The sequence below is a fragment of the Hippichthys cyanospilos genome, chromosome 22 (genome assembly GCF_059441005.1).
Source record: "Hippichthys cyanospilos isolate Australia breed blue-spotted pipefish chromosome 22, RoL_Hcya_1.0, whole genome shotgun sequence".
Classification (NCBI taxonomy): Eukaryota; Metazoa; Chordata; class Actinopteri; order Syngnathiformes; family Syngnathidae; genus Hippichthys; species Hippichthys cyanospilos.
In genome coordinates, this window is record NC_142390.1 from 5357501 (window position 1) to 5376098 (window position 18598).

General features: G+C 39.9%; 1 protein-coding gene across 1 annotated transcript in view; it reads left to right on the top strand.

Annotated features, from left to right (window-relative positions):
• Window positions 1–9943, top strand: part of LOC148405613 (chemokine-like protein TAFA-2) — a 33666-nt gene extending 23723 nt beyond the window's left edge. Inside the window, exons 3-6 of the mRNA XM_088406500.1 lie at window positions 2679–2834; window positions 5786–5910; window positions 6385–6441; window positions 9187–9943. Coding sequence (XP_088262626.1) covers window positions 2679–2834; window positions 5786–5910; window positions 6385–6414 — 311 coding nt within the window. The 3' untranslated portion in view covers window positions 6415–6441; window positions 9187–9943. The remainder of the gene's footprint in view (window positions 1–2678; window positions 2835–5785; window positions 5911–6384; window positions 6442–9186) is intronic.
• Window positions 9944–18598: the final 8655 nt, after the last annotated feature.

The following is an 18598-nucleotide window of genomic DNA, read 5'->3' on the forward strand; positions in this document are numbered from 1 at the left end:
TGAACAGGATTAAAAAAAAAAAAAATCAGACCTTCAAATTAGTAATTGCTGGATGTATTTCTAATATTCGAATATTATTATCATTTTTACTATTCTTTTAAATGACCAGAATTCTCGTCCATTTCACCAAAAGAGTTAACAGAAACTCGTCCAGCAACCGGTGTCACAGGCCGGCCCTCGTACGTCAAACTTGTTGCGGGTGGTCTTCCCGAAGTTGCGAAATGCTTCTTCACGCCTTGCCCCGAGCGTGAAAGACAAACGCGCCCGCGGCGAGACAAGCGGCTTAAATGTTTGCTTGACAAGTGTTGCCAGAATCTCAGGAAAAGACGCGCTTCACGCCGAAAGGCTGCGCGCCGTTCCCGATTGGATACGGGAGCTCTTCTTGGATGCCCACTCAGCTTTTCTCCGCCAAAAGATGTGGAGGAAAGCATCTCGGTCTGGCGGCAGAATGCATTCGCAAAGCCGAGTGTGACAGAGGCTCCCTCAAAGTTTAAAGCGGCTATAGGACCGAGAAAAATTCACGGCCATTCCTTTTTTTATTTTATTTTTTTGTTTAAGATGCAAATGCCATTGATTTTCTGTTTTATGTTGCATTCCTCCATGTAAGAAATGCAAATGGAAAGTGCCCACGCATTTTTTTTTTTTACACGGTATAAAAAATCTTCCAAGGAGGCAATATTCGACGGTAAGAAAGTAGACTGAGATTCTGTCTTTCATCTTGATTCATGGTACAGTTCATTTCATTTTAGTCTGCGCCCAAGTCATATGCTATTAAGTTGCTTTAAAGTTATTTTTATTCAAGGTAACAGGCCAAATTGTAATTAGCATCCACACATTTACTGTATTTTTCCAAGTACAAGTCCTATTTTATTTCCTCATTTTCAACCCCATATTTAGGGGGTCAATTTATCGCATAACTCAAAACAGACCGATTTTTTTTGAAGAACGTTAATTTGAATGCAAAAAAAATACTATTATGTTATTTACAAGGCTTAAAATGATTATATATACCTCTAATTTGATATAGTATGCATCCATTTTAGAGCATTTGCACAGGACATAGAAAAATCCGCTGCCTTATTGTCTCTTTGTTGTCAACAATGAGGCTGCGTGGATCATTTGAAGCATTATGAAAAGGAGAATACGGCTTGACTTGTCTCCTTCAGGTCTTGCTTGTGTACTTGAACAAGACAGCATAGATGTTGGCAGGTGGGGGGAGAAACGGCGAAGGGGGGGGGGGTGACTTGTAAACGAGGTCGACTTGTAATCTGAGAAATACAGTATGTCTCCGCCGATGGATAAACAAGAAGACGTTTCCTATTTGGTTCTACATGGACTGCCTCAATGCATTTATTTCAAAGTGCTTTCAAAATGGTGAAGACGGGGATGAGATGGTCATTATGTTATCGCAATTTAAAACTTTAATTTAAAACTTTTAAAAATGTAGCAAACACTGACTGCTGTCACCGAATACAATAACATTCCATTGAAATACATAACTAGGATCGCAGTCAGATTTTTTTTATTTTTCCCCGTTTATCATGGCGGAAGTATCTTCACAAGGACGCCTCATGAAAATGTCACAAGCAGTTAATAGAGGAAGGAGCCGTTGAGGCTCTAAATAATTCAGACAATGGAGCGTGATCTGGAAATTGGCTGCGAGTTCTGCAGCGCTGCTATTTCGCCGTTCAAGTATCGGACTTCTGCTTGGACGGAATTGGTTCGTTTCTACTCTTACTGACTGAATATATATACAGTGTGTATATATATATATATATATATATATATATATATATATATATATATATATATATATATATATATATATATATATATATATATATATCAAAAGGTGATTGAAAAGTAACTCCCTGCTTTCTGCTTTAACACAGTTAAGTTTTTCATATGTTGTAATAGTTTTTGAACACGTAAACTATGAAACTGCTATATATATTATTGATGTTTTTCCTCTTTAATTTTATTTTTAAATTATTTTTTACCATTTGTTTTGTGTTTATATGTCCAATAAATTAAATCCAAATTAAATATGATGAGTATATTTGTGATTTTTGCATTTGTATTCTGTACTTGTAAATGTAGAATAATCTAAAAAAAATACCAGACTTTGCTCAACTTTTTTTTCCTCCCTACACAAGCATCTGCGCTTCATTTTAAGTACGCAGTATCAGTACGTCTACCACCTCTGCTTGCAATCAGTGACACCACGTTACCATGGCGACGCCCAATCTGCTCATCCTTGGTATTAAAAACCAGCACGCCATCCCAAACATTTTGAACGACTTAATTCGAGATCAATTCACTTTATTGCGCCTTTAAAACGCGCCAGATTAACCGCTCGCCTTCCCCCGCTAAAGACGATCAGCCGTCAGTCGGATGAAAGATGCGGGAAGAATTACGGTAATTAGAGACGCTCGCAATTTTTATTGAGTGACGCTTACAAGAAAATGGGGCCTGCTACAAGCGGAGGGTGCTTAAAAGAAAATGGGCTGTCTCCTTTTGTGAGTATTAGCGCTGAGAGAGATGAAAGAGGTGTTGTAAAGGCCCGGGAGAGACGCTCTTATGGGACTCCATCCAAGGCCACGAGTGGAGGGTAATAACTTACTACAGAGCGCAGGATTAAACACTGATTGTTCCTTTTTTTTTTGTCATCTCTCCAGCAGCGCAACATGTTCCCACGGGCACCTGCGAGGTGGTGGCCTTGCATCGCTGCTGCAACAAGAACAAAATCGAGGAGCGCTCGCAAACCGTCAAGTGCTCCTGTTTTCCGGGACAAGTCGCCGGGACCACCAGAGCCGCCCCCTCCTGTGTAGACGGTACGGTTTGTTACAGTTAGACGCTTGTTTGGTTCTTGTACGGCTTAAAAAGGCAAGTCTGGCCTAGTGGGCGCCGAGAAATGACCGTGAAGAGTTGATTGTGCTTTTTATGCATTTTTTTTTTTTGCATTTTGTTGAATGAAGCGACTGGAAATCCAACAAGGACTGTCTATTCAGGAATTTAAATAAATATTTTTTGCGGAGCAGAGCAATTTTTTGAAGCGTTGGTTTAATTTGAGGAGCAATTCTATAGCTGTGCTCTTTGACGCAACTGGTTTTTATTCCTTTATTATTTGTATTATTCTGCCTGTTTGACGCGTTTCGATTCCGGTTAATCTGATTCACGCCATTCCAATTTCATGTTATTCAAATTATTTGGGTGGGAGGCAGTTGGATTTTTCTGTATTTATCGTTTTCCATATTTTTCACCCCAAAAAGTCCCATTGATATACATTGGGAGATCTTACATTTCCCATTTAGAGCTTTACTATTTCAGATTCACGTTCATTTAGCTCATTCATTTTGCTTTATTGATGATTTTTAACATTCCAAAAATGTTTCCCCATAATTCACTTTTTTTTAATCCTTTTTTACTATTTAGCTCTTTTATTTGACCTTAAGGATCATCCCCAACATTCCATCAGCTTATCTCGTTCCAATTCATACGATACCTCTATATTCAGCCCTATGCTTTCACTTTTTTTTTCAGAAATTGCATGAATGTAGTTATTAAATACTATGACAGTTAATTGATGAGTTTGAGATGCCTGACAGCTTTTGAATGCGGCATATGTTTTGTCCTCACGTTAGCAGATAGCAGAGACGAGCTAATTGGAACACAACTGCATGATTGTCACTTTAAGTTTACATGCAAAGTCCTAAATTCACACAGCTAACAGCGATTTAAACCCATTTATTTTAAACATTGCCATTCTTCATCTGCAGCGTCATTTCAATTCGTCCTAATTAGCGATGGTAGGCTACGTTATGTTCGTTAACACTGATACGGGGCAGCATTAATATTCGTCAGCGGGGAAAAAAAACAATCCTGTAAAACCTTGGAGGCTGACATTGCTTCAACCACTTTTTTTTTTTTTGCAATCGTTTGACAAAAATGACTGTATTTTTAATCCCAAGGCCATTAGTCTATTACCATCAGATCCAGACACAAACATTAAAAAAAAAAAGTATTACACAAAGCCAGACGGCGCCATATCAGCTTAACTGGTTTCCTTTAATGACAAGCATGTCTCTTAAGATGCCAACGCGTCCGAGTTCAAGCTCCGCGCAAGCGACTTGGCTTTGGTGGAGCTTTCTTTCTAAACTCTGGATCCAATTGTGTTTGACCTATTCCTTGACATTTTAGTATTGACATTTTCTGCAAATTAGAACTGTGAGACACGGGCCTCAGTTTAGCGCTCGGCGGGTGTTCTCGGCAAAAGTGACCAGCACTTAACCTTTTAATTATGCCTTTTTTTTTTCTCTGAGATGGAATTACCTTGAACTGCTCTCCGTGATAAACCATCACACGCGCCTCCATCTGAGAGGACGTCAATAAAGCGCTGAAAACGTTGCGAAAATATGACAGAAGTGGTTAACTCATCCTAAGTGCGTTATCCGTTCCTCTCGCTCCGAACGGACAAACGGACACTTAGCAAACAAACATTTCCAAGTCAATAAACCGCCGCTCGTTCCGCAACCAGCGAGTTCAAGGTCAAAGCCATCTCACGCCACGATGAAAATAAATGACTAAACGACACACTTCCAGATGTTTTCAGCCATCATGTTCACATCATTAACCGTTAAGTGAAACGCAAGCATTGGACTCTGTGTAGCTATCATTTGACAAGGAACCTTGGTGGGGGGGGTTTTTGTTGTTGTTTTTTAATAGCCATCTGCCCGCCATTGACCCCGTGTCCATTTTTCCACCACAGTGTTGTTATATAAGCTATAAAGCGTGCGTGATACAAATTGATTTCGGTATCATTGCGCTGTAATTTACTCTATTGAGGTTCTGGTGTTACGTGCAGATTATAGCAACTATCATCCTCCGCTAATGCTAAATGAAGGGGATGTGTGATAGTGATAATGGCCTCACTGCCAATGGGCCAGCAGCTTCATTCCGTGTTCTAGAAGATTGCCTTCACATTATTGGAATGAGGGAGTATACAATAATTGTGATATGGAAGTCTTAATTATCTACGGAGAGGATTCAGACGGCAGAGCTGCAAACATTGCATTTCATTCGTAGTAAACGTACCGTTCCGCAAAAGACAAAACCGCTTCCAAATAAATAATGGCTTTTTTAGCACAATTGGGATTTTTTTGTTTAATGATGTAGTTTAAGGATAGCAGTCTCATCGCCGGTGTCACGGCCTTTTCAGAGTTTTCATTAGGTTTTTCTTTCCGAAAACTTTTCCGAAGCAATAATGTCGCCAAAAACGTATGAAATATTCTCTTGGCCAGACGTTGTTCGGCATAAAGATTTAATTGTAGCAGCAGCATAATAGGTGTTCATGAAATAAGCAAAACTGAACTAAAGTGTTAAACACAACGGAACTGTCTGTGGTGCTGATTCTTGGCACTGGGTTATTAGTTACTGAGAAGTCCATGAAAATTAGCTTATTTTTAAAAATATATATATATTTTTCCAGCTCGGTGGCTTTTTGTTTTGAATGTATGGCTTGTAGATGAATATTTTGCATGTGGATACTCTCTAAGCGGGTGCTAGCGTTGATAGGAGAGACGCAATTATCGATATTAATCCTGGTTTTGCTACTGGTTGATGTTAGTCTTTCTAAGTGGGTGTAAATTAGGGATGCATTGATTCTTTTTTGCTGAAAATATGGGGGGTGGAGGGGACTTTTGGTTTTCGGACGGTTAAAACCATGCTCACGGTGCATTCAAATGCCTGTGAAAATTTCCAATGAAGTCAAACTCGTGTCTTCCAGCGTCCATAGTGGAGCAGAAGTGGTGGTGTCAGATGCACCCGTGCCTTGACGGCGAAGAATGCAAAGTCCTCCCCGATCTGAAGGGTTGGAGCTGCGCGACGGGAAACAAAATCAAAACCACGAAGGTAAGATTGCAGGCGACGAACAGGTCCGTTTAAACGCGGACCGACTTGTTGAACGTGACCTTACGCGCCCGCTCAAAGTCGACAAGATTCTCTGGCGTTGAGAACGAGCTAATGTTTGCAGCGGGGTCTCCGGGGGCTCGGAATCAATGAGCTGCCATGTCTCCTTAGCACTTTCAAGACACTTTGATCACCCAAACTGGCCAATTACTCGCTCCGATTACCTGCTTTTAACGTTGTAACACGACGCCCGTATCCTTCAGTCTGTTATGATGACCCATACAATTGGCTTGTGCCTCTCTCCATGTGCTTAATTATTTAAAGTGTCCACACCACACCTGCCTGAAGCTGGCAGCCTGGAGCCTGGAGATATCGATTTATGATGTCATGATGTAGAAACAAGCTTTGGAATTATACTGCGATAAAGTCTGAATAAATATGTTTTGTTTTGTTTTTTTTGCATGGATGATGGGGAAGATTTCTGCAGATAGGGAGCAACTTTGGTAACATCACATATTTCAGCGGGAACTCCAGGTGAGACATTTACTTGTCATATTGGCTCATTGACACCTTTGTAATATTTATAATGATACTTCACAGTTTTATATTAAAAAAAAAAAAAAAGGTGGTAGCGCAGCAAGTGAGAAGACAACCCCCTAACAGCTTTTCCGTCTGCAGTGATTCAGAGGTTTAGGGGTGCAAAACCAGATGTGCAATGCACTTCCGTTGAGCAAAAATGTTTCTAGAAGGTACTGTTTTAACACGTTTAAAAAAATGAGGGACAATCAGTGAATAACATCTTGAGACCTTATAAATTTTGACGGTGCATGGATTTATTCAGGCGGTGTTTCAGCACCCCAAAACGGACCTTAAAAATCCAACTAACTATATGATTGCTAAATAAGCTTCTACTTGCGCCTATTTGAATGACGCGCATCATCCACTAGGTGTTTACAAATCGGGAGAGTTGACTTTGCCGTTTCTCAGCTTTCGCTTTCCTGCTGATATTCCAGGTGTATTATGTCCTAATAATCCCGCCTGCCGCTTTCAAACATCCTTATTATCATAAACCCAGTTGGTGTCGTACACAACTCAACGACACATTCTGCGCATTCTGCTGTGTTAAATCTTGCGGCCGGGCACACTTTGCAAGCAGCAGTGAAAACAATCATCTACGTGTTAAATTAGTACTTGTCAGATACCAATTAAGACACCCTGCAAAGTGTTTTTCCCTCTTTATTTATAGTTTTTTTTTTTTTAAATAAAGAAGGGCCGCGATAATCATTTGCTCTCCTGAAGAAACCCGACGCGCAGTCACAAGTGAAGATTAGCTTCTAAGCCTTTTGTGAGCGGCAAATTTGCATCTCAATTTAGCGTTACATTCATTGCGGGCACAGTTTCGGATTGAAATGATTTGGTACAAACCACATTTGATGCTCACTGGCTAGCTCCACGCTGCGACACCCTACTATTTTGTTAGACAGCCGAAAAACTGTTTGGTTAAAAAATAACGCAGATCGGGTCAAAAAAGGAGCACCCTAAATTGTTGGGTTATAAATTTAAATCAAAGTGAATAATTTGTACTCAAACATCAGCAACAAAACAAAGTATTACTTTTAATTTATAAGTTTCTTTGCGATATTGAATCATTAAAACGTGCACAGCTACAGATGCTGTCATTTTGTTTCATCATTAATTTGAATTATCATTTAAAATAAAATGAGGAATATCTGTTACTTTGTTATTAAAATATAATATTTTAGATACACTTACTTTGCATAAACTACCTGGGTCCCTTTAACGCAAAATGTGTTTTTTGAGCATCAAGATTTGTAACGTTTTAGGAGGTGTGCGGCACATAAGTCAAGCACTAGAAGTTGCATTCATGCCGCCCGGGGATATTCTGCGTTCAAAATCATCCGAACGGACTTTGGGAGCGATGACAAAAGGTTGCGGGGCCCGCACCCCTCCCTCGGAACGCTTTTTTTCCAGCGAAGGCAAAGGAGCTGCCAGTCAGCCGACTCGGACGGCTTGACAGGCAATTTAATCTGCACAACTTCAAGTCGGGAGAGCACACGTCCAACTTAGCGGCATCTCTATCCGAAGCGGTGAAAACGTTACCACCTTAGAAACGGAGGTCGTTAAAGTTCACAGCCGCTGATGCTGCTGATCCTCTTTGGATGCCTCAGAATTCAAAAGGCAAAGCAAAAAAAAAAAAAGGAAAATGAGAATTCCAATCATGTGTCTGTTTGTTTCACCTTCTACTGGGGCGATGAAGGCTCTTCTAGGTTTAGTGCGAATGAAAAAGTCAACCGGGAGAATATTAAATGATCTCAAGGGTTAAATAATGTAAAAATTTGATACTGCTTTGCCAAGGTTTTGTCAGTAAGTGTGGGCTGAGGTCTCCCGACTTCTTCTTTTATTAAAGTTGGATGTTAACTCTGCATTGCTCCTCGTGCTTGTGATGCACTAAACTTTCAGCAAGAACAGGGATTTCAATGGATTTGGGTCCAAAGACACCACATCAACGTTATTAGCATATGCAAAAGTGTTTGCCTTTTCAGAAGCAAAGACACTCATTCAGTGTCACTTATTGGTGTGAAGACACCGATTTGCAATGCTTAGAGGGAAAAAAATTGTCATGTTCTAGCTATAATCCTTAACAATAAAAAAAAGAAGTCTTACAAACACTCTTTTTCAGAGAAATTAATGAGGAGTGAAAGATTTTTCACAAGCAAAAACATTCCTGTGATATCATGCCTTTTACTCCCGAAATTAACTATAAAGGTAAGATTAAAAAAAATGTGACAATACTCTCAAAAGAATATGCATTTTGTTCTTTAACACAATGAATTTACTCCTGTAGTAAAGTTGTGTTTTTTCATTTTATCTTGTTGAAAACGTAATAAATAAATACATGCAAAGTACCGTATTTTCCACACAATGATTGGCCTGTTTTAAAACTGCTTTTATCTATAAGGCGCACTGCATTATAAGGCGCATAGAATAGAAGCTACAGTAGGGAGTGTCAACAAAACAAAAACATGTTCTTTTTTTTCACCTCCCATACGAATTTTTAATATGCATATATAGCATACCAAAATTTCAAACAGGGTGTTATACAAATTTCAATTGTAAAAAATACATTTACAACTGAAATGCTGAGGTAAAAATTGAAGACTTTACATGGCAATGCTTTTATTATAGATGACGATTTTGAGGACGTTTTCTCTTTCCAAATTATTGTTTGATTTTAATATGCGGCATTTTCCATCCCAGGTGAATGGAAGAAGAAGAGGCCGATGCAAAGAGCTTTTGTGTAAATAAACTGCAAGTGAATCCTCGGAAAACCCTCACGAACTATATTGGACATCCAATCCGAGAAGTGGATTTCAATAAAGGGACTCTTGAAAGAAGCCTTACCAACCAGCGGGATTTGCTCTCTTATACCATATACAGCTTGTAGTGGATTCCAATGGTGAACTTTATCTAAATGTTCAACTCTAGAGTTATTTGTTCTCTACAGGTGTTGTTTCTTGGGGCGAACGACGGCGAGTATCACCGCTGATGCACAACGTAGCGTGATGAGAAAAAGATGCAGTGTAACCGAGTAACAGTGGGATTGTCAAACTAGTACACAACCACATTAACGCGTCCCTGCCTGAAATGTTTGATGTCATTATGCGACATGTTTTGTTTTTTTTCATATTTAGAAGTTACTTAAATGGATTTGCATAAAAATGCACATTTTTGGAGTTATAGCTGGAACTGTTATCTTTACAGGCAGTCAGCAGCAGCGAGCGGAAAGTAGTTTTTCGTCCTTTGTCTTTGGAAAATCAATTTTCTGGCAGCTTCTGCTATCTTTCCGGCCTAAATCAGATCCCTGGGGTTCAAGCCTGACTATCGAGACATTAAAAAAGGAAAAAAAAAAAAATAAAGAAATAAATCCACTGACTGGCTAAGAACATTTACATGACTGTTTTCAAGCCAAATGCAACATTGTCTGAGTAAGTGATGACATCAGTAATAAACTGTGGTTGTGTCATTGGTGATTTTTCTTTCATTTCTTAAACCACGTGAACGGAAGATGCTTTAGGTAAGTGTTATGGATGGCTGAACAATCATAACGTCAATTCTTAGTTGCGAAATAGCTATTTTTCCACAAGTAAATCACAAGCAACTCTACAGTAAACAAACAAGTCTGCAAATATTTGCTCTTTACTATACTAGTAGACAATTGAATGGATTAGTTGATACGCATTGCATGGTGCATGACCTTATAAGGGTATTTATTTGTGTAACGGGTGTCATATTCCATATATTTATCCTTAATTTATGTTACTCCATGTTTTTATGATTTTTTTTTTTTTGTACAAACTGACTTTAGGTTGTGCACTCCATGTCAATACTTTGGGCCATTTCTTTGCATTACAAAACGTGGAAAATTTAAATAATAGGCAAATATCGGATCAACGTCCGATTATTCTTGGCCAAAGTTTGAAAGGCCTTGGCTGATTAAATCTGCCGGGCCAGAGAAAAGATGGATAAAAGAGCAGCTGATATTTATTCCTAGCTTTGTAAACAAAAATTAGATCTTTGTTATGACTCCGATTTCAACATAAGGATGCTAAACAAAACATAGCCTTCATTTTTCCAGGTCGTTGTATTTGATTCATAGAGCTACACGTAGTTTCGCATTCATTTTTCACAATAATGAAGCCTCATTTCCTATACTTAGCGTTTTTTTTTTTTAATCATTCAAATTCAGTCATTTTCAGCTCATATCCAGTCGACTGCTATTTTTGTTCCAGCGAAGCTCATTTTCCGCGGCGTACCTGCTGTTTGCCAATTGCCGCGTAAACGCCGCATTTAAAAATAGCGCACGCGTCCTCTTGTGAAATTCAAAGTCACATGCACAACTTTCAGACTTTCGACAGCTGCAGAAGAATCCCGGGGATGATGCGTTTGAGTTCAATCGGCTGCACTGCTGTCACGGCAAATACCCCGAGCTTTGCCGGCTTGTCACCTCTGAGGGGACACCCATGATATCAAATCTGGAGGTTTGCAGCTCTTCAGAGAGGGGGAAAAAAAAAAAAAAAAAAAGTGCGCCGGATGGCAGTGAGTCGATTTAAAATGCACACACGCTCATCCCCGCTGTATCCGAGTTTCTGTGGAGGAAATTGTCTGCCTTCCACCAGCCGTCCTGCCGGTGTCACATTGACCTCCGGTGAGCCCAATATTTTCTTTAAAAATGAATCAATCCTTTGAAAAATGACTTGATTTTTTGTTTGTCCCCGGAGGGCACATTGATCCTCCTGAAAAGCGCTCTGAAATGACTCGCTGATGAAGCGGTTGAAAGGGCTTCATTTTGAAAACAAATGGCTCTCTAGTTTAGTGGCAGCAGGTTGTTTTGCCTGCAGCTGCATGGCAGTCCTCTTTTCAATCAAACGATAAATTAACAGCCACCGCCGTCAGTTCAAAACCCCACAAATTGGTGTTATTAGTAGTACTTGATGATTTGGAATGCTGACATAATCCTCCATCCCTCCTGGGCGGTTTGACTTTTCTCGCTTCAATATACTTTTCCATGACCGAGATAACGAAATTGTTTGAATGGCTTTTTCATTGTGGGTAAAATTTGCCCGATGTGCGCTACTCAGAAAAAGTTTGAGAAGTTTCTCGGAAGTTAATTTCTGTTTCATCTAAAAGCAACAGTTCTCAAATGTGACATTTGGACTGGGTTGATACAGTATAATGCCATGACAGGAGGAGAGCAGGGTTTTTTTTCTTTCTTTTCAAATTAAGAACAAATTGATTGGAACATGAAGCGATATTGCGTTACCAGGACTCCTTTGGAGATTGTGACGTTTTATCGTTTGGAAATGTGTAAAAAGCTTTAAAAAAAAATAAAAACAATTCAAAATCGCAATAGGAACAGTGTAGGAATGGTAGCAACAAGATGAAGCTTTCTCGTAGCAACTTTTCCATCCACAACATGCAAGTGATGGGCCCAATGTCAACAAGGTAGCTTGCGTTGTACAATTTCTCCTCAATTAACCATTTCGTACTGCAGAATTATAATGATAATATGTGCTATATATGTGTGTTACTATAGATGCTTTACACTGGTTGTTGGCTACTCGGCTGAAAAAATACTGGCCGTAATTGAAAAAAGATTGAGATGCATGGCCTCAAAAAACACTTGGCGTCATTCCAATCAAGCAGCTCAAGAAGGTGGGCATGTGCGGCAGATTACTTCAACATTTCATTAAAGACGGCAAAATTAAGTAAAGGCAAGCACTGATCTCCTATTTTATCCCCCCGTGCAGCCATTAGAAAAGAACATCAAAAGAATTTCCTCTCTTACCATATGTTGCATGGCGCTATAATCTAATGAGGCTTTGGTAATTGCAACGTCTACCAAGGGAGTGGAGCTCATCGATTCTCTGGGAAAAGAAATTTCATTACGGCCGCGCCATAAAGCCATGACGCTTGGTAGTTTAATTTCAGGTAACCGCTCTCCACTACAACGGGAGTTTATAATGCTAGCGAGGGCGAATCGTGCGCCGCCGATCGAGGCTCCCTCGAAACGGTGATTACTATTTTTATGTGAATCGGTGATGTGAGTTTTGCATCACTCAAAACTAAAACAACAATTCTAAGTCGAATTAATCCACACGTATACAATATTTGTGTGCGATCTTCCTGTTATCGGCCTCAAGGATGTCAGGAATTTGATGAGCAAGATCTACCTAAAAGTGCGTACAGACCACAGTGAAGCACAGGATCTAATCCTCACCCGGTACAAGCGAGATGTCTCTAATTAGCACCAAAATGGATTCTTTGACACCATGCAGGCTTGAATTACACATGCATCAGACAAATAGAGGACACATTCATACTGCTTGGACATATGACACTGGAGACCGTTCCTTGCCATCTTCTTATCTTCCTTAAACTAAACATCACAACACCCAGCGGGGATGCTAAATAAATAAAGGCTTGTAATTACAGGATAGCGTTAGCGCCGTCGTTGCGCGGCATCCAATTAAATGGGGAGAGGCAATAAAGCTCCAATTAAAGGTGCCCTGTGGTGGGCAAATGTAAACAAACTCAATAGCGCTAACGCCGACTCTCCAATTAATTGTATTTGTCCTCATATATTTATTGTAAGTGTAAATAACACAGACGACAATGCTTTCTAATTTAGTGTCTTGCTCAAAGGCGTGCTCGGGTGCCTATGACTTTAAATAGACATGCATAGACGTATACATATAGTAAGTATATATTTATATATTTTTATATATGTATGTAAATACTGTTGGTACATACCTTATATGTATTGTAGTGTGCATTCCATATATATACATATATATACATATATATATATATATATATGTATATAACTCAGACAAAAAAGGCCATTGATGCAATAAACATTAATAATGGTCATAATAGTCATAATAGTGACAAAATGCAAAGATTAAAAAAAAAAAAAAAGGCTCGCAAAATTTGAGAATTGCCTCTCAAATTACGTTGATAATTCACAAAATTGCTCTCTGGAATTGTTTTTATTAAATAAAATCGAGGCTTGCACATTTAAAAAAAAAAAAAAAAAAAAACTCCTGAATTTACTGGGGGGTTTTTTCCCCCAAAAATAAAAGTGCTGCTAAAAATGCTATGGAACTTTTGGGTATTTGGGTGGTTGCATAGCAAAGCAATATTTGCTTTGACGCCCATAATAACAATAAGTAATAATTGTAAAAAAAAAAAAAAAAAAAAAAAATATATATATATATATATATATACATATATATATATATATATATATATATATATGTATATATATATATATATATATATATATATATATATATATATATATATATATATATACATATATATATATATACATATATATATATATATACATATATATATACATATATATATATATATATATATATATATATATACATATATATATATATATATATATATATATATATATACAGTCATATATATTTACATATACACATATAGAAATACATATATATGTATACTGTATGTGTGTTTATGAATATGTACGTATATACACATATACACACACAAACTGCATATATACAGTATTTCAAGCAAAAACAACCGCCTGATTAATCTTGACAGACATTCTTGTCAGGCGGCAGGTGAAATTCCAGGCTGACAACAAGATGGGCAGCGTTTTGCGCCGGCACCCGTCGGTGACGCCTATGCCCGTTAAGATGGCTGGATGACGAGGAGAAAAGCATCCTTCCGGTTTAAAAAGAACAATTTATCCCATGTTAATTCTTCTCAAATCTTTGCTTTCAGTCAAGTGAGGAGCTTGGCATTATGTCGGGCGAGGTTTAGCGAGCGGCGGCAAAGCGCGAGCGGCACAATGAACACACAGGCATCTGGCGCCCGCATTATTTCGGCAGAAATCATTTGGCCCCTCAAAGCCGTCTCGTCATTGTCCGCCCCGCCGACACACATTTCTCATCCTATTGTGATGTAAAAAGTTGAGCGGGAGCGGCTAAGAGCGAGAGCAAATTAGATGGCGCCGAGCATTACATCCAGCGCGACAAAGCGCCATCGGCGGCGTCCAAAACTACCTGGGAGGCGAATAGAAGGGCTGCCAGACGCTAGATTAAGCGCAGCCTGTGTCATTTGCTTTGCTATTGTGCCGAGCTGGCTACAATTTTATTATCGAGCCGACCTGGGATGGATCTACCGAGATAAAAGAAAAGCTCTCACAATAACCAAATAAGGTGAGAGAGGAAACAGGCTTTTCCATGAAAGCCAGCCATTTTAATAACTGGCACATTTGTCAAGGCGCATCGCAAATGAACAAATGTGTCTTATCGTTTTTGTCAGCCTTTGTTGTATCCTGACAGCGTCTTTATCGGACTCATCCAAACGCGGCGCTAAATTCTTCCAACGAAACAATAACGGAAATCGGAGTTGGCGTGTCATTGCGAAAGGAACGCAGACAAAAATCCTTCCCGGTGAAACAATGGATCGCTCGGTGAATCTTGATGTGCAGTGGAAATTTATCACGAGTAATTCCGAGTAAGTTCTGTAGACATTTGGCATTTCAGTTGGACACACTGGACACTCAATGAGAATGATGTACTGCGCTCAACTATATTTGACAGAAAAAGTGGCTTCAATTATCACTTATTGTTATTATGGCCAAATATTGCTTTGCTATGCAACCACCCAAATACAGTACCATAGCATTTGTAGCAGCAATTTTATTTTGGGGGGAAAAAAAACAGTAAATTCAGTTGTTGTTGTTTTTTTTAAATGTTCAGGCCTCGATTTAATAAAAAAAAAAAATGATAAAGCAATTTTGTGGATTATCGACTTAATTTGAGGGGCAGTTTTCTAATTTTCTGAGTTTTTTTTTTAATCTTTGCATTTTGTCACTATTATTATGACTATTATGACCGTTATTAATGTTATATATATATGCATATATAATGCATATATATATATATATATATATATATATATATATATATATATATATATATATATATATATATATATATATAATTTTTTTTTTTTTTTCTGTTTCTTGAATGTATTTCCCCTGCAATTTTCTAGGTTCAACTCAAAGTTGTTTAACAGTGTTACTGCAAGAGTATTGGGAGTTTTCACGTTCTCCTGGGCACCACTCACTTTTAATACCCGGAGTTTTCCACTTGTAGGGGGCACAAGTTAATTAGCTAGCTACAGGTGAGGGTGCTTGCGGATGCCACGTATTTAGCACAAAGGGGGAAGTGACTTTAAAAGGTATATGAAGAAGAAAAGCTATCCCCGGTGTAACCCCAAGTTTGCAGCAATAGACCCCGTTTCATCTACGCCGCGCTTTTAACAAGATAAACCCTCTACTGACAGTGACCTGAGATGAAAGCAGGAGACACAAAGCCGAGGAGAGTTCAGGGAAAGTTCTCCGGTGCCCCACCTACCCGCCCACTCGAAACCCCCTCGCAAACCCACGACTGACGAGCGGAAAAGTTCTCCAGCCTCTATTACAACTTTGCGGTTGATCCGGCGCGGAGCCGAGAGACAGCTCTAATCTCGCAGATTCTCTTAATCTCGCTATGACTTGGACGCTTCTTTTGTTCCTTAGGCCGCGGAATCTTCGACATCTCTATTTGGACGGCGCCGGGCTGCTTACGGGAGTGCGTGCGCATCGGCTTCAGGTTGAAGTCAAAGGAAACATAGTCGAACGCGTCTCAAAAGCAGCAGTGGTCCAATCGAGGAATATTTTAACGACTGCCATGCAATTAGCTGCCTGCTGCATAAGGATGGCGACGGAAAAAACAATTTGGGAACTAGTAAGCCAAAAATATCTGGGCAAAGTTCTTTCTGCTTGCATTTGCACTTGTGTTGCTTTATTGCACTGGCAAGGTGATAACATACTGATTGATTTCATAGGTGGCGCTGAAAATAGTTTGTGCCACTTGCCCATCGTACTTTTTCAACTGTCCCAATCCCATTTTTCTGCACTCGAGTCACCTGATTTGAAGTCTCTGCCAATATCAAGTTCGGATTCCGTATCTCGGTAAAGTGATTCCGAATTGAAGAGAAAAATAATCAGCCTCGCTTTTAGAACGGCCTGGTCACACGACTGACAGAAAGGAACGCGCTTGCTTCCAGGCCGAGATTCCCGATGGCCTTGGTAAACACAGCGATATTGGAAGGATGGATTTTGATGACTCGCGCCGTCAGTGGGATCTGTGGACCGGAAGAGTTGGGTGCAAGAGCACTTTATGCGATTCGCGCAGCAGCGCCAGGCAACAGGAAGATTCCGAGGCTCTCGCAGATGGTGTTCCGAGCTGCTGGCGCTGCGGAGTCAGAGAGGATCTCACAGGTCCGGCGCCGGCTTTACTTCGACCGAAAACGTCATTTCAGGGAATAGCGCGTGTTTATTCAGGTCAGAACGCCTTTGTATGATGCCGGATGTCCGGCTTGCTCCCAAGGACTTTATTTTCCCCCTATAATGTGGCTTTAAAAATATGTAGAAAGGGAGGTAGGTAAATGACAGCAACAGACAGGAAGTACAATATTTCCATGTCCCTTTAGCAAACATGCCGCCATCTCGGGACAGGGAGTCAAGAGGGTTCAATAAGTATGGCGGCACCTCACGGTTAGCAATTATTCACAGGCTCCTCGGCCTTCATTTCTATGCGGCAGCTTTCAACGGTTTTGATATTCCATGATGAATTACCATGACCGAAATGAGAACGGAAGAAAGGGGGGGGTTGCAATAAAGCAAGCGAGCGAGAGACTAAGAGAGAAAATTCCAGGAGGAATTCTTTGCCTCGACTCCCTCGGGGTGATCCGTGTGTTGGTGGAGCACTGTACGTTTCTCTGTATCGCCTTCTCTTCTCCCGCCCACGCGAGACTCCCGAAACGAATGAAGTCCCCGCGGAGGAGTTCCTTAATACAGGCAGAGCGTGCGTGCTCGTGTGTTGCACACCTCCTCTTAATTAAACAGTGGCAGCCAGTGAAAACATTGTTTGACAGAGGCTGAGGAAATTAGCTTTGTCTGTGCAGAAACACGAGGGGAGGGAAGCGCGCGCATGCAAATCTCGGAGGAGGTGACGATCGTTAAGCAGGAAGACTTAAACGAGCGCTTGCTTACTGTCGGCATCACTTGGCTGGTTCAATTGCTTGGACTGGGATCTAGCATGAAATCGCCGCTGTCAAGAGTGACCCTGTCCAAATGCCAGTTTATATATATATATATATATATATATATATATATATATATGTGTGTGTGTGTGTGTGTGTGTGTATGTATATTGACTCCCGTTTAACACGGGTTTTTATGTGATTTCTAAAAATTCCCTCAACCTCAGATCTATGCTAAGATTGGTTTGTCCAATCTTAGATTTCTGAATGAAGCTTCTTCAAAAGACTAAAAGCATGAGAGAACACTGAATATGAATAAGGCTATATGCAGACAAATTGACTTTAATTTTCGTGAGCTGAGATTTTAACAACAATGTGCTTTGTAAGGTGTCCGGCGCCAAAGATTGCTGTTCGCTTTCAGCGAGATGGCCTCAAATCCCAACAAAAGTTGTCTCAAGGCCGAAACCCAATACATATCCGCCTACTTTTCACAGTGCCAACCTGAACTAAAAACAACCTTCTAACAAGAAAAAAAGGCACAGCTGAGCAGGCACAAGGGCGTGCTGAAGGCTAGCGGGATTTCAAGACCAGGTTCAACCAAAAATTAGTCAACAAGACACAAACAAACCCCAAAAGCAGTACATCATCAAATTCGAACGTTAAACAAATACTCATGATTTTTTACTAATATAATAATGATGACAAGTTTGTAACACGCGCACAGTAGCCAAGCTGCACTATCTAATGAGGCACAAATGGAAAAAAAACAAGAGCCCCTCAACAGCCTGCAGAGTTTTAGCCGATGCCTTTAATTCTAAGCCGGACCAATTAGAGTTCGGAATCTATGTCGCACTTAGAGAGGTGCGGCAATAGCTGTGACAATCCAAGAAAGCAAAGCTTGTGTGGCATACTGTCCAATTAGTGGGTCTGAAACTGTTGCTCACAACACACATACAAAGCCGAGCTAGTCTAATGAACGCATAAAGCTCATTTGTGGAAGAACTCACTAATGTATGGAACATTCCGA